Here is a 25,466-nt window from a genome sequence, read left to right on the forward strand (position 1 = left end):
ATTACAAGATCCAGATGGTACCCCTCTTATGGAAGGGGCAAATAGCACTACAGTTTGAAGGATCATTAGTAAAATTATACAGTGTTTAAGAAGGAATCTGCAGTCGTATTTAGATATGCTACATATCAATACATATAACTCTGTATGAATTGCAGAAGGAGTCATTTCTGGGCACATTGCAGGGGTTGCAAAGATCACTTTTGCATAACATCAAAGATTGAAATAATACTAATTTCATGAACTTTATTTATACCCTGACAAAGGAATGGGGTCCATTACCGTCATTGTATTAGAAATCCAAACGATTTGAAGAAATTAAGATGAGCTTGCTTAGAAACCTGACTGTTTTACTGTGAATGGAAGCTAGTCAAAGTAGATGACACAATTGCTAAAAGGGAGATGGAGGAATCTGATAATTATGGACATATACATCATAGTTCCATATTTCGGACAGTTAAGGAGCATATTTTAAGGGTTATGTTGGTAAGATGGTAAGTTTTATAAAAAACAACGTAGTTGATGAAAAGTAAGTTACATTGATAAAAGCAAGGTGCTGTCATTAATAAAAGTGGTATTAGTTCTATGATTGTCTGCTTCCTGAAATGGATATATGGAATCCTGCAGATGGATTGTTTCTGAATTCTAGTGAGGTACGGGTTTCTGTTACATAATGGAGACTGGTAGAAGAAGTAAAGGTATGAAATGTGAAATAATATGTTAAGAATGATAGACAATAGTTGAATGACAGCAGGGAAAGGTAGTGCAAAGGAATTTTCTAGGGAAAAGTCATTGATCACTAGATAACATGGGTGCTGTATGATATACCATCGAGCAGAGAAACTGAATGAATTAATTCATTCATTTCATTCAGTCCTTCTCCAATAAACTGTTTAATCAATTTCACAGTAAGGGGGACCCAAAGCCTATCCCAATACAGAATGCATGCAAAGCAATGAAATCAATCTTGAATGGGGCACCAGCTTTCAACAGGATAAAGACACACACACACACACACACACACACACACACACACACACACACACACACACACACACACACACACACACACACACACACACACACACACACACACACACACACACACACACACACACACACACACACACACACACACACACACACACACACACACACACACACACACACACACACACACACACACACACCCACCCATGACATGACAAACCAAGAACAGTTTAAAGGTTTACCAGTTCACTTATGATGCATCTTTGGAATTGGAGATCAAATACAGCATCCAGCAAAAACTCACACAGATTGCACAGAGGGCATCTCAGATGAGTACAGCCTTCACAAAAGACATCCCAGCTGAGAAAAGAAATGGAGAACCAGATGCTGCAAGGAAGCATTACTAACTCTTGTGTTATTTATTTATTTTATTTTATTTTTATTTTTATTTATTTTATTTTACATTTGTTGACCGGGCTAGTCTAACTGGATACATGTCCATTTTCAGTAGAGGCCCGGGGAGAAAAGCTCCTACAAGTTACAAAAACAAGTATGCAATATAACAATAGACAAGGTTACAAAAAAATTGTTAGATACAATAAAAAAATGACATGAAATAAAACCAGTTAGTAACAATTTTCGTAAGGGATACTCATAAAAAAGAAGACCTTTTTTTTTTTTTTTTTTTTTTTTTATCAGATGAGAGCATTTCAGTCAGTGATTATTTATTCATTAAACACCACAAATGGAAGAAATACTCTGTTAAATCTTTAAACATTAGCAATAAAAAGTGCTTAGAATACAAAATAGACAGACTAGTGAAAGTAAGTAATAGAAATATAATGACAAGCTCATTTCTGCTATACATTAAGCATTACATGCTTGTGCTAGGACAACATGATATCACACAGCTCCTTACGAATGCCAGTGCCATCCTTTTTCCATACTCAGCAGTGTATTAATACAGTATTTGATGATATTCATAGTAGACAGACTTGTCTGTCAAATCCATTAAGTCCAAACATTCTAAGGGACTTAGTGATTGAGCTATATGTTTGCCTTTTTGTTGATAAAATTCATTATGGAGTAAATTAAACAAAGGACACTGTGAATTTAGTTCTGTTTAATCACACAACAGTATTTGAATGACGATAGCAGTAGAAAAGTAAATCTGAGAGGAGGAAGAGTGAGGACATTCATTTAATCAGGTTCATTAACATCATCTCCAATGTTATCAAATTTCTAAAAACAAACTTACAGATTTGATTAATCTGCCATTCCAATTTAGCAAAGCTATAGACAAGGTATTTTAGACACAGCTATAGATCAAATGTAAGAATTCATGATCTCCTGGATAACTTTTCTTCTAGTTTTTGGACTCACTATAGCACTACCCACATCATGGTAATAAATGATCTCCTAACAGTGAGAGATTGACCAGGGCCATTTGCCATGTTGAGCATTATACTGGACAGTTTCAGTCATACTGTGGTTACCCTGCAGTTATCTTCAAATGTTTTCTTCTATTCATTCAGAAATGATCCTTAGGGTTTTTCAGGTGTTGCTGCATCTTTTTCCTACCTTTATTTAATACACCTTCTCATTGCCCTCTAAATGACAGATCACAACTTGGCTCTATTTTGGATCCTCTGTTGTTCACTTTGAAGAAAATTCCTCTGGCAGAATCCAATAGATGATGAGGTTTGTATTATCACTGGTTTGTAGGATATACACAACCTTACCCCTCGTTGTCTCAGGTATGTAAGGTAGCTATAAATTCACTTTCAAATGATTGGGATTTACCAGTGATTATATCATATCTGGATGAAGACCATCACAGTTTTAGCTGTTCATACTACTTTAAAGGACCCTTTAGCTCCTCTCAGAGTGTAACTGCATCATGTATGGTGCTAAGAGGCTGGGGGCATATCTAAGGTGCAACGTCTTAGAATAATTTTCTATGACAGGCTGACATTCTTGGATGTATATCAGTGGAAGATTTTTTCCTGAGGACCTTACCTGGTTGTTCATACAATTTGTCTCTTCATGCCTTGAGCACTACATTTTCTTTTACCTGTGGTTGCCCGACATTGAGTTTGATCAGTTCCAATTGGTATACAAATCATGTGCAGGGTTACTTGCCGGTAAACCTCACTACCATCACATTACTCCTGTACCTCAGGGTGTATACTTGCTCCCTATATGTTTTCATATAGTTTCTAAGATCTTGGTGTGCATATTTTTTTTTCATTTCATTTTACATGCCTTGAGTCCTTCTTACCCAAAAGAGTTGCTTGTTCCCTAATCGAGCCTGAGTGCTTTTCTTAACCACTTTGGGGCTGCCAGTATTTCTTTACTAAAGTGTAGATTGGACTGCTTGGCATAGGGTCTTTTACTTAACAGGTGTGATACACCTTTGGAATGTGCTACCATGCTGGCTTTGGGAGTTTAACATATTGCCCAGCTTTAAATGGTTTCTTTATTTGACCTAGCCTTTTGGGATATAAATGAACAGCAACTGGCTCAGTTACTATTTATTTAACCTTCTGTAAGCACACTAATAGATTTTAATTTGAAGCAGTCATCACATTTTCACACAGTTGCTAAGATCCCATCCTTAATACTGTATCCAACCAACTCTGGAGAGTTCATATGTTTAATCATTCAAATGGGACAGGAGCAGAATGGATAAGGGTAGCAGAAAAGATGGAGGGCCTGCATCAGAAGCCATTTAGAAAAACAAAAACTGATGCAAATGGGCATGCATACTGATGATAAAAGAAGAAAAGGGAGGCATTATAGAAACTTACCTCAGGAAGAAAGTTCATAGGGCAAATGTAAGCACTGCATGGCCAAAAAGATATAAGTAAGAACAAGAGGACAGGATATAAGGCTTGAATATAAGCTGTTCAGGAGAATGTAAGGAAACATTATGTGGTGAATTACTGAAGCAACCTTTCTGAAGAAGCAGTGTGATCAGAAACAGTCAGTGAAATTAAGAATGCATTGGAAGGACATAAGGCCAAGCTTAAAAAAGATAGAGGGTGACTGATTATTAGGATAGCATGTTAAATGAGTAGATCCTGTGGATTATCCAATACAAAATATTGAATAGGAGAATCTTCTGGTCCTTATCTGCTGTCAAGAATATGTGTGTGTGTGAATCATAGTCATACCTGAGCCAGGTCTGTTCCGTATTTACGATGAAGTTCATCCACAGATAATTTGTGATCATCCTGAAACAAGAAAACATATCTTTAAAAAATCTACATTGCAAATGTAATGAAGAGTTTGCTTTTGTCACTTATACAAAAAAAAATAACTAAAGTCATAAGGGTTGATCCAATACAGTGAATAGCATGGTATCTGTCTACAAATACTGATGCATATATAGTATGTAGGATGGTACAGTGGACATAAAAAGTTTACACGACCCTGTTAAAATGCCAGGTTTTTTGTAATATAAAAATAAATGAGACCACAATAAATAATTTCAAAACTTTTCCACCATTAATGTGACATATAACCTGGGTGGCCTAATGGTTAAGGTGTTTGCCTTACAAGCACAAGGTGCAGGGTTTGAGTCTCACAATAGATAACTGGCTAGGCTTAAAAAAATGACTTGCAAGAGCAGTTAGCCTAGTACTAATCTATGAATCTACAATTCAATTGAAAAACAAACAAATCTTTTAGGGGAAAAATAAAAAAAATGTATAATAAGCTGGTTGCATAAGTGTGCACACCCTTAAACATACTTTATTAAAGCACCTTTTTGGTAATGCCATTTCATTGAGAAAAAATGAACACTGGAAAACTGCAACAATTATTTGGAGGGGGGTGCAACGACCCCCACCATCACCCACCTATGCATGTCACTGAACACCTTACAGACCTATTTAAGAAGCATAAGTTTGAGGCCACTGTACCTCAGGGCAAATGGAGATTTCCCTTTGCAGGTATTACATTCAACAATAGTTTAGCCTTATGTGAGATAAACCTGTACCTGTTGGAAGGTGCCATGCAAACACCATTATATAGATACTTAGGATCTGCACTCTTCACTCATAACAATATCTGCAATTCAAATAATGAATTACACAGAAATATATTCTGCAAATAGATACATTTTGAAGGAAGGCCACGCTAATTAGCTAGCATTTATAGGGCACATCTACACTGTATATCGATGTTGCTTACAAAAGAATATATTTTACTCCATAGTTTTAAAATCAGTTCAGTGAAGTCTCATTTACCATCTATGCATCAAAACTTTCATATAACTTCTACCATTCCTTCATGGAATTCCACAAGTAAATGTCTTCATACATGCTGTGCACAAACATCTACTGGTCAAATAGCCCTGAACATGTACAGATTGTACAGCTGTGTATTAGCTATGTGAAATACTTTTCATATAAATGTTCTAAGAATATGTACATGCGTGCATAAACTGTCTCAACTCAGAATTAAAGTGCTAACTTTTCACTTTGGCAGTTGATGTACTTTTGCTGTTTTTTATTTGTAAATTTTCACTATGCCTTAAAACACATTTTGACAGGCCTCTACATAATGTGTGAAGTTCAGAGGAAAAGGAACAAAGGGGTCTATAATGTGTTGTTGGATAGCAATACTGTTACCCTGCAGGCACCTGGGCTGGGTAACAATGAAAGTTTTGGTAGAGCCTTGGTATTACCCTATAGTATTGATTATTATGACATTTGTGACATTGTTAAAAAATACTGGAGAATGTTTACAACAGACTTGGAGTTATCTTCTTTATTAGGCGAAAAAACAGTTATTGTATACAAAAAGGAGGATTCGTTTAAGGGCATGTTGGAGAATAATGTGGTTGGAGGGGCTAATGGAAGATGTTTTAAATGTGGGAAATGTTCACAATGGCAATACATTATTCATCAAGACAGGATTAATATTGTGAACTTTGATATTATAAAACCCCTCAAGAAATATTTTTGTTATTCAAAAGGAGTGGTGTAATATGGCAGTAAGTCAGGCATGTGGTAGTCATTATGTGGGTAAAACGAGGAGAGCATTTAGGGCCAGGATTTACAAACATCTTTATGATATTAAACACCATAATGAAAAGAATGCCCTATATAGACGCATCAGAGAGAACCCAACATATGCCTTTAAATTCTGTGCCATAGATCATGTACACCTAGGCCAAGTGATGAATTCCTTGAATTCAAAGAGTTAAAATGGCAAATAAGGCTTAACTGATGAAAAGCCTGAACTTAATGATATGGTATCATTAAGTTCCTTTTTAAAATTGAAAGCAGCAAATTTTTTATGATATGTACAATAATTAATAATACAACAATAGTTTTTTTGTGTACGTGACAGATTGTCATAACATGTTTTTCAAGTTATTGAAGTTGCCTTTAAAAGTATTTGTATTTTAAATAGATGGGTGGAACTGATGTTGAATTAATTAAGAAAGGGGTGGAGATTAGGGTATATATTGTGTGCTTTTGATAAATGATTTTATTCTGATGAAGTCTGAAACTAAGTAAGACAAAAGCGTTTTGAATAAATTGGAATTATGCTAAGCACCTGGTGTGAACGGCTTGTTTTTTACTTCTCCTGTTGTTGCGGACCAGATGACATCCCAGGCTGCCTTCAAAACAGGCTAAAACATGAAGTAGCATCACCACTAAATACCCTTTACAATCATAGCCTAACCACAGGCTTTGTTCCTGCGGAATGGAGAACGGCTGCAGTTATTCCCCTCCACAAAGGTGACCTAGCAACAGACCCAGGGAGTTATAGACCCATAAGCCTGACCAGCCTCATTTGTAAGGCCAAGCAACGTATCATTATGGACCTCATAAATAAAGACATAGGTGACCTCCAAACCCTGGATCCTACCCAATTTGGCTTCCTGAAGGGCAGATGCTGACTGTTAAATCTGGTGGATTTCTTGGAAAGTGTGACCAAGGTCATTGATGACGGCACACAGCATACCTCAAATTGGCAAAAGCATTCAACACAATTCCACATTCAGGCATTATCGATAAACTTAGCAATCTGACTATAAACCCCTTTTTTGTAAGATGGGTTGCCAACTGGCATACAAATCGGACACACACTATCAAAGTGGGTGATTCCACATCAACAAGCAGACCTGTTACCAGCAGGGTGCCACACGGCCCAGTGCTGGGCCCCCTACTGTTTTGTATATACTTCTCAGAAGTTCAAAACTAAGGGGTTGTGGCTGACCAAGTTTGCAGATGACTGCAAACTACATGCAATCACTGAACCCCCAAATTATGTCAGTATACTCCAAGAGGGTCTCACACAGACCATTGACCAGTGTACTAGTCATGGTCTCAAACTGAATGCAAAGTGATGCATCATCATTCCATTTGGCACAAACAATGTCTCTTCACACTATCAAATCAACAACAATACTCTAAGTACCCATGAAGTGGTAAGGGACCTGGGATTACAGGTTGACTACAACCTTAACTTCAATCACCACGTGTCTACCATAGTAAAAAAAACTTTCCACATAGCATAACTGATTAGTAAAGGTATTGCCTTGAGAGTAAAAGAGGTTATAACCCCCTTATTCTGCCCATAATTGAGTATAATGCACCATTCAGCATGTACCATACAAAGCACCTGCAGCAATTAAAGAGACCTCAGAGGTATCTATCAAAGAAGATCAATGGCCTCCAGCATATGCTTTGCACAGAGCAACTAAAATCTTAGTCACTATACTCTGTATCATATAGACGTCTTAGGAGAGACTATTGCCTGGCCTACAGAACAATGCAAGACCCAAACCTAATGAACTTACTGAATATGTGTACATCAAATGGGTCTAGGGTTACCCATTTCAGGAACTTAAATATGGCCTGTGACTTAAATAGGGCATGCTGGAGGGGCAGATTTATCTCCCAGTGACTGTCAAGTCTTTGTAACAGGCTACCAATTCATGCAAAGCAGAGCACCTCTATGACACTGTTCAAGAGGAACCTGGATGAGTGAATGCAGCACCGTAAATTCTTACCAGGTATAGCACTCACAACCCTCCTGGACATAAGCAGTCATCACTAAATGCAATCTTGGGTCTTGACTAGCACTTCTGTGGTATTACATTGGGTGGAAATGGCTACACTTAAAATGACCTCCAGGTCGATAGCCTAGTAACCTCCTTTGATCCTGTGATCCTGTTGTACCATCAAGCGAAAGTATTGTAAAGAATGAACTCACTTATTATTTGATAGTCAAGATTTGTGCTCATGAAAGATGTATAGAATTTAAAAAAAGTACTCCCCTTTTTTCCTTTAGAATTAATGACAGTGAGTCACTTTCTATGAATACAAACGTAAAAGTGGTGTCTTACATGAATAAATTGCCATTCACTTTGATAACTTACTGTGCACTTCTGTTATTATGCCATCAAGCCCAGAGTTTTTATATTGTATTTTGCCTTAATGACATTAAGGATGATATTATCTTGGGTGTCTTTAATGAGTTGAGATTGTAGGTTTGTCAGTTTCAGTACTGTGGAAAATAACATGACATTTTTTGGGGGGGCTGATTAGAAGTTTGTTTGAGTAAGACCATTGGCAGTGATTGGTAAATCTTTTCTGTAAGTTTGTTTTATTTATTTATTTACCTGTTTTTAATTAATTAATTAATCAATCAATCAATCAATCAATTAATTAATTTATTTATTTATGCAGTTTATAGTAACACTTCAATCTTTTACTCCATACTTCCCAATTCTTTGTGATTTTTCTGAGTATTCTGTCAACTAGCTTATGACTCCTATTATACCATCATTTTCTGAAACAATTTAATATTACTTGTGAGAGGATATGCATTCTTCTTGACACTTCTGGTATATCAAACGTAAAATGCCAAACAACACTGGTCTATCTGCCAATTATGAAAAATTTCATAGTTGAGAGGACTATTTTTTTAATACCATACTACAAATGTCACTTGATTTGAAAATTACTAGCAGCTCTTAGCTCAGTCCAGTTTGTCATTATTTCTTAGCTTTCTTTGTTTGTTTGTTAGCTAGACACCTACATTCCATTGTCAGTGAGAGATCATTTGTGGTTTACTTTCACTAGCCAAACTTGTCTTCTGCTTCAACTAACATGCGTTCTTATATTAACTACTCATTAAATGAACAGAAAAGAGTTGGGCAACCTTCTGTCTAATTAGGCTCTGTTTCCTGTTCTGTTCCCTTACAGTAAACTTTCCTCTTACTCCATCCAGGAGACATCTGATATATTATACCAGGAAAAGGAAGGTAAGAAAACGTTTCATCAAAAACAGTAAACCTTTCTGAATTATCACTGTTGAAACTTGAAATATCTGACAAATGAGGGAAGAGTTATCATTACTTAAGATTACATTTTTTGTACCTTGCTTATGCTGTAGGTGTGTGATGATGAGGATGGTTGAGGACGGATTAGAGGAAATGGCAGCCTCTCCTCCAGCCTAGATTTAACTAGCTTCTTTCCAAGGGTGCAAAATGCTTATGATGAAGGGGATTCCGTATAAACAGCAGCAACTTTCTTTTGAACGGTTCTTGGACAAAGTGCTGCCTTTTGAGTATTGGTATTTCACTCAATCCCATCAGTTTTGTTAATTTAGTAAACTACCTTTTACAATTTGCATAATGAATCTTCCTATGTATTGCTATCAAGTTACTTTAATTCTCCGTCTGTAACTTTTTTACCATTCTAAACCCAGTAAAACTATTTTAATTAATGATATGCTCCTGAATGCTAATTTCTGTCTTGATACATGCTTCATAGAACTATGTTGGATGCATATCAAGCCATGGCTTGTGTTATTCCTTTTTCCTTATGGTCTAAACAGTTTCTGATTCCAGTCATGCCTGTTCCATTTTTTTGTAGGAAAGTTTTGCTAATGTCACTCATTTCATTCTGTACTTTAGTGACTGCACATTTAACGCTGACCTTTAGTAACAGTGCTCTGGCCACCAGTGGCTGATTATGTGTAACTGTTCAGAAATGGACAGATCAGGATAGTTAAATGAGCCTTTTGGAAGTATAGCTCTATTTTGTTTGAGGTCTTCTGTTTGATGTTTCCTTTGTGGCACTGTATTACCTTCACAAAGATATCAGGAAGAACATATCTGAAGGGTGAGACACTAGAACTTTGTTGACTACCTTTCTAACATTCAATTATCCTCCATCCTCCCCAGCGCAACCACCATTGCCATCAGCACAGTCTATGCCATGTGCGTAACTCTTAAAGTGTTTTGCCTCCATTTCTAAAACTACCTTTGTGCTACAGAATGTTGTACATAAACTCTCGAGCAGAACTTTCTTCCATCAGGAAATGTTTTGCTCCTCAACTTTTTATTTGAAGTTAACTGTAAACGATGTGTTTCCTAGCACTGACATCACTGAGGAAAAAACAGAAAGTTTAACCTCGGTGACATAGGCATAGGTAAAACATCTGTTGTGCCTAGAGACTTTAATGGGCATACCACGGCACATGCACAAAGGTGCTCCCATTGAAGTCTGTGGACGTAGCTCACATTACCCTATTGTAACATCAAAACCAGTAAATCTAAATTTTTGGGGGCCATGGTTTAATAAAAAAGTTTACTAATATTTTTATTAAAACATGTCCTAAAAAAGAAAGGAAAGGAAAGCTGGAAAATACTTTGTGGCACTCGACTCACTGAAGGCCACCATGTATAAAGAAATGTTGGCAAATCACTTTACGCCTTATATCAACCCTTTCATAAACTTCTAGGTTACTTAGTTTGCTGATCAGAACTGCCTTGCAAGTGTCCAGTAAAATAACATTCATTAAGGGTATCTGTCAAAGATATCTTTTTCTAAGCCTGAAAGTTCATGTAACCATGTAATGAATCTATTCACCTTTGTGAGCATCAGCATCTAATTTATATAGTCATGTTTATTCATTTTCTAACTAAACAGTAGGCCAAATGCCTATATTTATGAACAACCTTTCTTTGCATTGTACTATAATGAAAACGTTTGTCCATATCAAGTGCGTTCTGGTAACCATGTCAGTGTGATGTTTTAATCATTAAAATAAGAAGTGTCTTACAAATGAAATTTCACTTTTCAGGTCTCCTATATCCCTTTTCTTCTTTTTTCCATCTCTTTCATCTTGCTCTGATAATGCTGTACGTTCATACGTGGTCTTTGCGGCCTACAGGATAAAATAATAACAGGTTAATCAACAAATATTCAGTACATAGCTATGGCTATAAAATGATTTTCATATAAAACATATAGACTTAAATATAGATGTGATTTACCAATGTACACATACGTATTAACCTAGCATGATCACAACCCAAACACTGAAACTAAAATGCTGAAATAATATTGAATGCATAGATGATGGAAGTAAAAGAAAAGCACATACATACAAGAAATGAAAATAAATGCACATTTTTGGTCAGGGAGCATACTTCCTGCACCTACCAAGTGGGGGATGTGTCATTCACACCCCCTAAGTGCATATATTTTAAATTCAGAGAATATTAGCACAGATACTTGACTCTGTTCATTCTCTCTACTAGGATTTCATAGCCTTGAGTTAGACTATATAGTTAACAGCACCCCCGCACTGGAAGTTTAGAGAGCTGTACCCCTTTCAAGGGCACTGTTTGTTTATTTGTTTTTCTTTGGTGTGTTAAATTTACATTTTGTACTTGCCATCATACTTTCAGCATTATTTCAGCAGGAAATTTAATCTTCTGCCTCTCTGAGAATTTTGATTCCATACTTTTGATCATTAATCATTTAAACTTCAGTATTATGAGAGAAAGTCATTATTCTGACACACAACCACCTACTATATCTGGATTTGATGTGCATTATTACCAGCAGCTTTGCATTACTAAGGGCAAACCATTTTATTCAAATAATTGGTTACCTGAACCAGTACCGTAGTTCTGCTTCTGATGATATTACTGAAGGAAATGTGTTCTAGTAAACCTCATGGAAGTAAAATTTTCCCCTGATTATGCCTGTGTTAAAGATCTTGAATAAAGCTCACACAACTTTCTAACACAAATGCCCACCCACATGTTGCTTCATACTTCGAAATGCACTTTTGCTTAAAAAAATAATGTAATAGGTTTGCAATTAACTGTTTGTTTTCTTATCTTTTATACCTTGCAATTAAATGCAACTACTGCTTTGCCTAACAATGAAGTTGTTGTTTGTTTTTTCGGCTTTTCCCGGTTAGGGGTCGCCACAGTGGAACTCCGGTCCGCTAATGATTGGCAGTCGATTTTTATGGTGCCGAGTTGCCAGCCCGACACCCAATCTTCAGCCAAGGCATGCCCATTCACGCATGTCTTTCGGAGTCACTCGACCGCGGGGAGGACATGCAGACTCCACACAGAAGGCACTCCAGCCGAGAACTGAACAGGAGAACCTCTTGCTGTGAGGCAACAACTCTACTGCTGTACCACCACGGCTAGTTTGCCAAACAATGAAGTACATTCATTTAATGCAGGGCAAATTAAAGCAGATAAATTAAACTTCTGCATTCACTTTATGTTTCTAAAAAATATTTTTAAGAGATGAGTGTTTGCATGCATGTAAATGCATTGCAAACACTTTTTTGATGAAAACCATTGTCAATAAAAAAAAGTCACTGGAAATGTAAGACAGCATTTTCATTGCAAATAGTGGAAATTTTCAAACAATATTATGAAAAGTTTGAGCTACCATATCCCTAGGTAACTGAGATAAGTCATTGACACTGTGAATAACAGACCTGTTTAAAGAACTTGTACTTCTTATCTAAGTCCTTCTTCTTATTCAGAAATAAACAAGATGGCTCCTGTCCATCGGGTTGCTTGTGTTGTATACAAGACATTCATGTAAGTTACTAGTCAGATTTGATAAGTTAAAGCACATTAGATACAAGATGACCATTACACTGAACTGCTCAGTATTGATTAAGGATTTATATACCAGATGAATCTCTTAAAATATGTTAGGTTTTTTTTTGCTCTATTTGGAATTTTGTTGGAATATTCACTTAAGAGATTTTGAACATATTCCGATCCTTCCACTTAGTTGTTGAAAGGACATTTGTTCTGGTGGTATAAACATTTGGTTTTGCTCTTATCTGCCTATTCTGTTATAATTTGTGATTTCATCCGCCTGTTTCTTCTACTTTTTGGAACGGCAGAGCCAAAGAAATTATAAATGGGATTTAGGTTATTCTTTTATTGAAAATACTTGCCATATAACTGCCATGCTTTTATTTAAGAGACTTAGAAAAGGTTATATAAAATATTCTTTGTTAGCAGCACACCTGATCAATAGTTTTTTTCCCTACAGTAGTGTCCCCAGAGTTTAGTGGTGTTCTTGTTTTATAGTATTTATTATAACTTAGACTCTACCATTGAATAACAATTACAAATGGGATGGTATTAACTAATCAAATCTACCTAATCTTTATCTTCTATCTGTTTTTATATCCTGTGCAATTTGTAATAGTAACAGTACTAAATTATTGGTACAAGTTTTATTATTATTTTTATACACCTAAACATTGACTTTTAGTCAAAATGCAACATTAATTTTTCAAAATCTTTCTCAGTCCCTTACCATGAATGGGCCAATATTCATAGTCTTCCTTTCATCCTCTGGCTTATTTATATTTGCCTAGAAGACTGGAACATACTGGATTACCTGGGATAAGCTCACATAGATCTGCAAACTGCTTTAAGACCTATACCTTCCAAAAGGTGCGGTCTTTGAGCTCTGCCACTAGATCAATATGTTTGGAATTATTTTGCTACACTGGAGTTCCTTTCAACAGTCAAACACAATGGCAAGTGTCAGTGAATCAAAGCTACAATGTATGATACCAGACTATCAACTGCAGATTTAAATGACTAAAAGCAGATCAAAACAACATTTGCTAAATGCTGTCATGCCCCTTCTTCATAAGCAATGGTAGCACAGTAGGGCAAATATAAAAGTAGGGGGAATGTGGAACACAACTTCCTCAGAGAGAGCTGGAGGGGGCTTTTCACCTTGTTCAGAATGCATTTTTGGCTGTTGACTGGCTTTGTTATAAGATAATCGACAGTTGTTCACTTTTATTTGTACACTCATGGTCCCATGAATCATTATTTGACAAATCACATTAAACCATCATTAGCTGCTCCCATGATTATTATTTTTAAAGCTTTATTAAAAAATGAAAAAACAGGTGACAAAGGATGACAGAGTAAAGGAAATGGGAGGGGAATATGAAACAAAATCATGTGGACAAGCACAGCCCAATATATATTAAATTGGAAGAAAATAAGAAAAGTTGGAGGGAGTAGAAAAGGGGTAAAGTTACTCTTCAGTAGGTCTTTAAAATTAACAACTCAGAATGTAAAGATAAGACAGGGGTGGAGCCTAGATGGCCAACTGAGAGCAGTGACTTTTGAGAGCTCCATAAACTAGTATAATAATATAGGAACATTTTATTATTTTCAAGTTTAAAATGTATAGATAAACTACTAAACTACATAAATATCAATTTTGGTGGAGATCCACAAAATTTTCCTGTCAAGTAATTGGAGATATATTGAGTCACTGGATATGAACAACTCAAGGAATTCTCCAGATGTTGCTTTGAAAAAAGAACTGCAATTTATGACATCTACCTTACAGGAGCTATCTTTGAAGATGGATGGCTTTAAAAATGACTTAGAAAACCTCAAATTAAATTCTCAAAAAGAGACTTAAGGAACTATTACAGCAACACCATACAAAAATAACAAATATAGAGACTTCTTTAAATGACATTGAAGGGAGACTCAAAGAGAAAGAATTCCAAAAAAAAATTTTGCTTAAACAGAATACATGGCTGCTTAACAAAATATATGACTTAAAAAACAGGGAAAGGAAAAACAACATAAGAATCTTTGGTCTGCCTGAAAACAGTGATGGAGAAGACATTATTTCATTCTTAACAACTTGGATTCCTGAATTTTTAGACTTGAAAGAGGAACTTTCATTTGGAATTGAAAGGGCACATAGAGCACTGAGGAATCCTGCTTCTAACTCAGCAAATACTCCACCTAGATCTATAGTTACAAAATGTATTTCTTTTCTGGACAAAGAACTAATATTAAAATCTGCTTGGAGAAAATCACCCTTAAAATAAAATCAAAGCCTGATAAGGTTTGACAATGAATATTCTTCTAGAATGTTGTTGTCGTTGTTGTCTTTCGGCTTTTCCCGGTTAGGGGTCGCCACAGCGGAACTCTGGTCTGCTAATGATTGGCAGTAGATTTTTACTTGCCGAGTTGCCGGCCCTGGTGCACAACCTTCAACGAAGGTACGCCCATTCACGCATGTCTCCATACAGAAGATGCTCTAGCTGAGAATTGAACAGGACAACGTCTTACTGTGAGGCGACAACGCTACTGCAGCACCACCACCATAGTCTAATAGAACAAAAGAAAAATGTCAAGCCAGTAATAAAACTGTTAAAACAAAACAACATTAAAGCACAGCTGGCCTTTCCAGCCAAGATAAAAGTACTTTTTGCCAATGAGATGAGAACCTTTAATAACTTAGAAGAAGCTACTATATTCATCAAAAACAGCAACATAGTGTATATCCCAGAAGAAATGGAATGGATAGCCCCTACTCTTAAAAGAGTAAAAGAAAGAAATCCTTGGACTGCTGTTAGAAAGAAGAAACAAAAAACTGATTCTAAGATAGTTGTCCCAAAAAATGACTCTTACAACTGCATCTCTCAAAGTATCAATTGATATGGTACATCACTTGTCATCTGTTTTTATTTAAAAAAGGACAGTTTCTTAAACAACTGAGAAACAGTAATGATTTATTCAGAATGTTCAAAGAGTCCAATAATTCTTCACAAACAAAGGTAGGTCAAGATGGTTTACTATTTGCATTATATATAAGCCAAACAAAGCAACATATAATACAAACATAGAAGTTTCTATTCCCCTACTTGAACTGAATGAATACTTATCTTGTTCATTCTTCATTTATTTACTTATAATAATTTAAATAATTAATTATCTAACTCAACAAGGTACCATTCATCAAAGTTCAGACTCAAATGTAACAAGTTAACATCATACATAATAGCAGTAACAGTAGAGTGTTTTGAAAAAAATGCTGTCATGGAGACTAATGCCTTCTGCAGTTAATGTATGATTTAGAAATGTCATGTATATCCTGGTTAAATAATAGTATCAAGCTCTTAGTAAAAATTTCATCATTATTCTGTCTAAATATAGTTAATATCAGTTATGGCAGGTATCACAGCTACGAGTGCTGTTTGACCAGTCCTGATATGGTGTGCGTGGATGCAGCTGTGTCTGGCAGCTAGTACAAATGTCATTATTATTCTGTCTAAACATAGTTAATATCAATTATGGCAGGGATCATAGCTTTGAGTGCTGTTTGATTAAGCCTGACATAGTGTGTGTGGATGCAGCTGTGGCTGGCAGCTGTTGTATGTTGCTGTTTTCGTCTCCAGGAAGCTGTGGGTTGTGGCTTGTGATCGAGGTTTACTGATGCTTGCGTATTAGGAAGATACATTTGGTGTTTTAGCCTGGATCCAGGGGAAGGGGGTGGATAAAACTGTGATTTGAGATATTTTGGCAGAGAATAGTTTGTATATACATCTGCTGAGTGACAGGTGGAAACGCTGGAAGAATGTGTTATCTCTTGTTGTGGCGGCTTGTTGGAAGTTTTTTTTTATCTGTTTATTCTCCGTTCTTTTCCTGGCTGCTGCCTCGCTGAAAGGGAGGGAATTTAGGCTTGAAGTTGCAGTGAAGTGAAGCTTTGCTTCAGCGCATCATATGCCTCTGGTATGCAGTACACAGACACACTAACAGAAGCAGATGCTCCCAGGTTGCTATGGTAATGGAGACAAAGTGATGATAATGCTTAATGGCTCTGAGGAGCCTCTGAAATTATTCTCGGCAATAAAGTTTTTGGTTTTAAAAAACTATATAATAAAGGGGCTGTTTTAAACCACATATACACATATTGATGGTCTCCCAACACTTTGTTTAGCTGATTAAGTTGATTCTTGATAAAAAATAATAATAAGCGCAATTTTATATTTAAAATGTATTTTGGTCCAAACACATTAAGGACTTACATAAGAGTGGAAGTCTGAGTTATTTTGAAAGACTAAGACTACTTGGTCTTGTGCAGTACCCTTTGCAGTGGTTTTGGAGGTGAGCTTGCTCAGACATGTTGAGCATATGGGGATAGCAGATTCTAGGGGTGTTTGGGTTGTTCGGAAGTGCTAGAGAGTCATCAGATTTCCTTCATGGAAATACCTGTGGAAATGGAAGATGTGTTGAGTGGTTCATTGGCAAAGTGGCCACTGCATGGAACAGTCTGGTAAAATGGAGCAGGACAAATATTGGTTTGTATATTTTAAGAACAGCCTGGAAACACACCACATGAACTAGTGAATGGTAGTCTGGCAAAACTGGATGGGCATTGTTGCCCATGCTTGAAGTACTGATATGTGTGTATGTAAGGATGGAAATATACTTATAACAAATAAGAAACTAGAAGGGTCTCATAATTTAAAGTCTATGGACTGTATAAACATGCTTGGAAGGTACTAATAATAAGAATAAGCATTACAGCTTATGGTCTCTCAAATAACTAAGCAACAGCCAAAAAAAAAAAAAAAACACACACAATAGTTATGTAATGTATGATTTTTAGTAAATCTAGACATAAAATATATAATCATCATATAAAATGAAGCAGTCTGCTGAATTTAGATATTAAAGACCAGACTTGTCATAAATTACATACATTACAGGTAACATCAAGGGGAAGCATAATGATTTTCTTATATAAGTAAATATGCATAACAATTCATGTAATTGCGTTAACTTGAATTGTAGTTTTTGTAACCCCTCTTGACCATATAAAATACTTAAGAAGTTACCAAGGTAACTAATGTTTATACATGACATTAAACTGACAAAGTCGTTCAAGAGAAACAATAGAAACCTGAACTTGAAATGTCACAGAATGTAACAATTACATTCTGAACAAATAGTATTAAATTGACAATAGGCACTCAGTTTAATAACATGGGCTTGTGTATAATGATGCTACTCTTTTAACTTGTCATAAATGACATACACTATATTGAACATCAAGGGGAAGCATGATGATTTTCTCATATAAGTAAATGTGCATAAAAAGTCATATAATTGCTTTAACTTGAATTGTGGTTTTGTAACCCATCTTGACCATATATAATACTTAAGCTGTTACCAAGGTAACTAATGTTTTATACATGAGATCAAATTAACAAAGTTGTTCAAGAGAAACAATAGAAGCCTGAACTAGGAATGTCACAGAATGTAACAATCACATTCTGAACAAATAGTATTAAATTGACAATAATCACTCAGTTTAACATTTGTTGATTATACAAAATAGAATGTTGCCATTTAAATCTAAAAACTTTCAGTATATGCCATAAAATGACAATTTATGAATATGGAATGGGAACTTGTAATCATTAATTACAATAAGTGAATTTGTTGTTTTTAACTTATAATTTCAGTCATTTTACAATAAGAATGATAGATATGAAAATCCGTATGTGTAGGAAATGGGGAGAAGAGGGATGCACTGATAATTAAAATGCACTAACTTTCATCAATGTTCACATAAAACAAACTTGATGCTTTATGTAAGTTAGCAACAAACAAAATGATTACTTAAATGCTGGCAGACAATGAAATATAACTTCTGATATATCCAGTAAAATACATTGTATTATAAACATTTGGTTTATATATTTTGCCATCTATTTATATTAAGTAATACGTTTTGAAAGACTTCATTAATAAGAGTGAATATGTTAAATAAATGTGTGCTATAATCTTTTACTGAGGTTTTATATATGATACATCTTACTTTACTATGATTGAATTGCTTGTCATCTATCTTTCATGTAAATATTAATTGCTTATACAATAAGTAGACATTTATATAACATTAGAATTCTGTCTAATCTACAATAGTACTATATCTGTTCAAAATAATGTAAATATTGCTTATTCCTATTACAATTATTCTCCATACAATAATTAAATTTATGGAGCTCAGTTGTTTTGGATTGTCAAGGTATGAGTGATAATCTGATGGATTTAGGTTTATCCATCAGATTAGGAATGATTTTCATTCCATGCCTAGAGTGGATCTTAGTTTTGCTAACATTTATTAATTTAAATTTATTTCACAAAAACATTTTTAGTATGCCTGACCACAACATTACTTTATTGGTAAACACTCAAAGTATAAAACTGATAATTTCCTTTAAAAGCTCAAACATATACTTTATAGTTATCAGAGGAAAATGTTTAATAGTCACAATAAAACAAAAAAATACATAGTCTAAATAACCTAAGATTTATTTTATTTTATTATCTTTAAATACCAATGGCTTAAACAATCCTTTAAGAAACTAATTTCAAAACAAATGACAATTACAAATGGAATCCTAAATCTTTGCTGTTTTCCCATCAAGATCACAGATTTGGTACCCAAACTAGAATAGATAAACTATTTGCTGCCCACGACTTACACTCTAAAATCATTAATTTCTCAATCACTCCCTGCCCCTTTTCAGACCACAATTCATTGATACTAAAACTTCAAAATGGGTACAAACCATTAATTTTTTGACTCCAGAATTCCAGCATATATAACTAAAATTAAAGAGTTCAAACCCTGGTTATTATCTGAATTACAGTTCTTCTTACATATTAATTACACCTCAGAGATAACATAATGATATGGGACTCATTAAAAGCTTACATATATGGTAAAACTCTAACTTGGTATAAAACAATCAGAGAATGGGATTCTAAATTATTAGATCTACAATACAAACTATTGTCAGTAAAAGCTGAAAAAAATCAAAATCATTTGAAGATGAAAAAAGTAGAAGTATTAAACAATAAATACAATGAAATTCTAACATATAAACTAGTTTAGCTTTAGAAAAACTAAAAATTAATACCTTAGCCACTTCTCCCAAATATCTACATAATTTATCCACAAGAATCAAAATACAATCAAAAGCTAATAACATTAAAAATATCTTCCATGAAAAGAAAGGGAAAATGCCTTGGATATAGGTGACATTCTTGATGCCTATAGAAATTACTATATAGAACATTTCCAAAAAGAAAATATACATATCGATCAATTAAATCTAGATGAAAAATGTTCTAATAGAAAAAAAATACCAGAAAAATTAAAACTAGATCTGCAAGCACCCATATCCTACAAAGAAATTGCAGATACAATAATAGAGGGCAAAAATAATAAAGTTCCAGGTAGAGATGGCATAATTATGGAAATATTTAAACTTTTTCCTTCAAAGATACTATCCCTCTTCCATAAAACTCTATTAGAAATTCATTCACAAGCTTTAATACCATGCTTTTGGTGATATTCCTTAATCACACCAATCCTAAAGGAAAACAAATCCCCAAACCTCTGTACCTCATATAGACCTATATCATTATTAAATAATGACTATAAGATATTTATGACAATATTAACTAACAGAATGAAAATACCGCTATCCAAAACAATAAATAATGATCAGACTGGATTTATATATCATAGACACACACATGACAATTTTAAAAGGATAATTTCTCTTATAGATCATGTTAATAAAGAAAATAAAGAAACACTCAGAATTGGCTTAGATATAGAGAAAGCCTTTGATTCCCTAAAGTGGGACTATTTATTCAAAATCCTAATGCTATTTGAATTTCCTGCATCCTTTGTTCATCTCCTAATGTATGTCAAGTTAGGTCCTTTTACTTCTGAATCTATACATATAACAAAAGGCACTAAACAAGGATCTCCCATGTCACCGATTCTATTTGATCTGGCTATTGAAATATTGGCAGATTCAATTCATAACAATATAAAAATCAAAGGAATAAATTTTTTTGAACAATACAATTCTAAAGTGATGCTATTTGCTGATGACATATTACTAACATCATCTAATACAAAAGAGACATTAGAAGAATTAGATATATTAATTGACAAATTTCACGACTTCAGGACTCCGTTTCAATAAATCAAAATCAAAATTTTTATTTTTAAATAAAAAAGAACTACAGACTAAGGGGGATCACATCATAGAGAAACAAGAATCTACATTAAAATATCTAGGAATTGAGTTATGCAAGGATAATAATGAATTAGTCTCAAAAAACTACAATAATATCATCAATAGAATTAAAATCTCTGTGGAAAAATGGAACAAAATAATGTTAACATTTGAAGATAGACTACAGTTAATAAAAATCATTTTACTGCCCAAGATCCTATATATAGCCTTGCCAATACAACTGTTACCAGAAAAGAATATACTTAAAGAAACAAATTCATGCCTAATAAAATTTTTATGGTTTCCCAAAAGAAACAGAATAGCTTTAATACATCATATCAGACCATGGAAACAGGGAGGATTAAACTTTCCTGATATAGAAACATATATTAATGCATCAATATCTAAAACAATCTCAGATTGGATAAGTCCAAATTACTCTACAAATTGGAAAGAATTATTAACTGTAATATCAGTAAACAAATTTGATTTACAAAAAATGTCAAATAACAGATAAAAACAATTTGCCATGGCACATATATATTAGTATGCAGGTTCTATCTGTGAGCCAGTTTGCAACCCACCTAGTGATATAATGGTTGATGCCTAGCTTAGTGAGTTTTTGTATGATTCCTGAGTGGGGAATGGTATCATTGGCCTTGGCCAGATCAAGGTAGGCTTCATGAACCACCTTGCCTTCATCCACAACTCTGATGACTGACTCAAAGAAGTCAACCAAGTTTAGCAGGCATGATTTAACCTTTACAAAACCAAACTGCGTGGGATCCAGAGTTTAAAGATTCCCTATATCCTTGTTTATTAGGTCCATGATGATGAGCTCCATAGCTTTGCATATCAGACTCATCAGGCTAATTGGGAGAGGGATGACTGTAGCAGTGCACCATTCAGTAGGGACAAAGCCTGAGGTGAGGCTGTGGTTGAACAGGGCACACAGGTGAGGTGCCAGTTCACCCTGTAGTTCATGTAGAACACAGCCAGGGGATATTGTCAGGTCCCATAGAAGCTGTATTCTTGGCTTTGGACAGTGCTGTTTTAACCTGTGCAGCAGTAATACTGGGTTTCTGGTAATCTACTGGTATTGTGATTGGTCCTGAGGGGGGTAAAGTTGGCACTGAATGTGTCGGCCAGTATATTGGCAATATCTGCTGACTCGGTATATGAGGTACCACTGTGCAGTAGCTCAGAGCAAATCTGGGTATTGCTGTGGAGATTCTTTACATAACTATAGAAGGCCTTGTGGTTGTCTTTACTATCTGCTGCAATTCTGTTTTCATAGCTAAGTTTAGAGGATTTGATGAGGGATCTCAACTTTTTGTTGAGGCTGATAAGGGAGTTTTTCCAGTCTTGGGACTTCACATTATTCCACATCAGTTTGCTCCTTCTGTTGTAGAGTTTGTTTATGTCAGGGACTACCAAATTGGCTTCCTTTTTTTGGAGCAGAGCATCTTGGTTCTATTGGGTATGGCGAGATCCATGCATTTGTGTATGTGTTCATATAGTACATTGGTGTATGATTCGGCAGTCATGCAACTATTCTCCATTTGTATGGGTGCCGTGAAGTTAGCCACCTCTATTTTTAGGAGCCCAAAGTTAGCTTTGGAGAAGTTTTTCATGGTGGTTACCTTTGCAGGGGGGGGGGGAGTGGGAGGGATGTATATTTCCAAGGTGATTAGTTTGTGGTCAGATCTAACCAGGGAGGAGTTGACTATTGGTGTAGAACAATGGTCGCCCATGTTAGCAATGACCAAGTCAAGGATGCATCTCCACTACCTCTAGTGGGGGTAAGAACGAGCTGGTCCAAGGCAATGGAATTAAAGAATTCCAGGAAATGTTGGGTAAGTGTATTGGTACATGAGTAGTTTTCCCAGTTAATGGAGGGGTAGTTGAGGTCGCCCAGTATGTGAGTGCTAGGTTGGAACCTAATATTCTCCGGGATGCTCAGGAATGTGGAGTGTGAGTCTTGGGACATGGTTGGGGACCTATAGCAGGCTACAACCTGAATTGCTGTCTTACCCAATGTTAGCTGCACCTGAATTATCTCTGATGCATTATGTTATGCTACCAGTCTGGAGGTTTGCGCATCCTTTATGAATATGGAAACACCACCACCTTTGGAGATTCGGTCCAAGTTCTGGGGCCGAAAGGTGTGGAATGAGTTATAGCCTGGTAGTGCAGGGGTGCTTTCTGCTGTTTTAAACCAGGTCTGTGTTACAGCACAAATGTCGATGTTCTCCATTTTGGGTAGTGTTTTGAGTGAGTGCATTTAAGATTTAGACTTCTAACGTTGACCCTCAGATTGCATTTGTTTGTAGCTGTTATGGTGGTAATTTGGTCTTTGGAACATCACCTAAAAAGGCACTATAGGGGTGGCAAGAGCCTTGGCCAGTATCCAGAAGCCCAGGGGTGACAGATGCAGGCCATCTCTGGCAAAGCATCGGGTCTGTTAATCATGTCATCCCAGACAGACAGATACTGGATATCCTTAGAATTACACCAGAAGCTTAGCCAATTGTTGAAATCAATCATTTTCGTCCTGTACTGTGGTATCATTCTGGGTGATGGCAGGATGCTGCTTAGAGCTTGGGTCATACCTGCTTGGGCTACATAATCTGAGAGCTCCTGCATGTCTCTTTTCATGTAGTCCAGGGAAGTACATCTCAGGTCATTCACACCCACATGTACAATGACAGAGTCATATTTGTACCTGTTGTTGAGGGACCTGAGTGCATGGGTTATGTGGGGGATCTTGGCACCTGACAGGTAGCTGACTGTTACTTTCTCCTTATTCAACCTAGTGAGTGGGACATCAGTGTGCCTCACTATCGAGTTACCTATGACTAGTGTGTTGGGCATGCTGTTTTGCCTTAGGGACTTTGGTTGAGTGGCACACTGTTTAGGAGAGATATGTGTCTCGTGATTAGTATCGTGTTGTGTTGGTCAAGTCCGTTTTTGCCTTGGAGGTCTCTGCTGTTTGGGTAGATTTTTATTGAGAGACTCCACGAAGGTGGGTGTGTGGTTTGTGCTTTTATGTGAAGGCAGTGCTATTGTGTGTTCTGGAGGGCTATGTGCTCCATGTGGTGTGGTGCAAGTACTGACCTTCTCCTCTTGACCAGCTATTCTGGTCTTGGCTGGAGAGTGTGTGGCTTCCAGTTTGGATATATAAGTGCATCTCTCATAAGTCTGAGTGTTGGGAGGTAAGAAGAGAGGGTTGTCAGTGTACATGAGACAGTTGTTACATTGCCCCAGGGTGCCCAAGTTCACCATGTTAATAGGAGAAAGCAAAGGGAACTGATGTTTAGACATGGCTGAAGGGGTGGACATTAATAATAAGTACTGGAACTGTTTCCTTGTAGCAGGGGTGTAGCCAGGATTTTCAAATTTGTACTCACAGCTCCCAGACTGCTGCCCTCTCAGAAAGCCACACCCACATTAACACTGCTGACCAAGCCATGCCCCTTCATATTGCTGATCTCTGAACAAATCACTTGCAAGTATATGCCAGGGTAGTAATTACTTACATGCTGCATGAACATTTAATTCCAAAGGTACATCTTCCATAAGTCAAAAAACAAAATACCTTTCCAGTTACAGTAGGACAGATCAGTTTGCCCTCTCCAAGATTACCCTTCTTCCCCTTGCAGCTCCTAACTCCTGTAGTGGCTCATTAGAGCTCCAGCAGTGCTGCCGACTAAAGGACTGGCCAGTTCTAGGCAGCACGTGCTCCGCAGAATTGTAGTCTGAGGTGCAACATATAGAGCTCTCCCGAGGTAACACCCAAGCTATGAGTCGCAGCTACCTCCCTTCCACCTGCATGGGTCACCTGGCAATCGCAGCTCACTCCTATGGCCTACACTCACACCCTTCCAACCGCATGGGTTACCTGGCAATAGCTGATCACTCCAACGGCCTACACTCACACTAAGCCTTTTGGAATGGTAAATCTTACATTCCCAACAACAAATACATTTTAGCTGGGCTCAGTTTACTTATTTTTTATTTATTTTTAAGCTCCAATTACACTAATAGTTCAGGAAAATAAAAATTTAATACATTGTCAATGGAGATTAACATCAAGAACACGAGTACAAAGATTACAAAACAATATAGTAATACTAGAAGCATTTACACAGGAAAGGGTTTGACAATCATGTAGAAGATAAGGAAAAAAGAGAAGATTCAAACTAATTATTATGGTAGTTTTGAAGAATAACGCTCAAAGTGGAAAAAAAAACACAAACAAATTACTGTATATATATATATATATATAT

At 36.0% G+C, this 25,466-nt stretch overlaps 1 protein-coding gene across 1 annotated transcript in view; it reads right to left on the reverse strand.

Annotated features, from left to right (window-relative positions):
- The window catches only part of LOC122803366 (sodium/potassium-transporting ATPase subunit alpha-1-like), a 577,066-nt gene that overhangs the window by 508,328 nt on the left and 43,272 nt on the right, over positions 1 to 25,466 (reverse strand). The window contains exons 2-3 of the mRNA XM_044072943.1: positions 11,083 to 11,187; positions 4,164 to 4,223 (exon numbers count right to left, since the gene is read on the reverse strand). Coding sequence (XP_043928878.1) covers positions 4,164 to 4,223; positions 11,083 to 11,187 — 165 coding nt within the window. The remainder of the gene's footprint in view (positions 1 to 4,163; positions 4,224 to 11,082; positions 11,188 to 25,466) is intronic.

The sequence above is a fragment of the Protopterus annectens genome, chromosome 5.part1 (genome assembly GCF_019279795.1).
Source record: "Protopterus annectens isolate FY-2018-M chromosome 5.part1, PAN1.0, whole genome shotgun sequence".
NCBI classification, from domain to species: Eukaryota; Metazoa; Chordata; order Ceratodontiformes; family Protopteridae; genus Protopterus; species Protopterus annectens.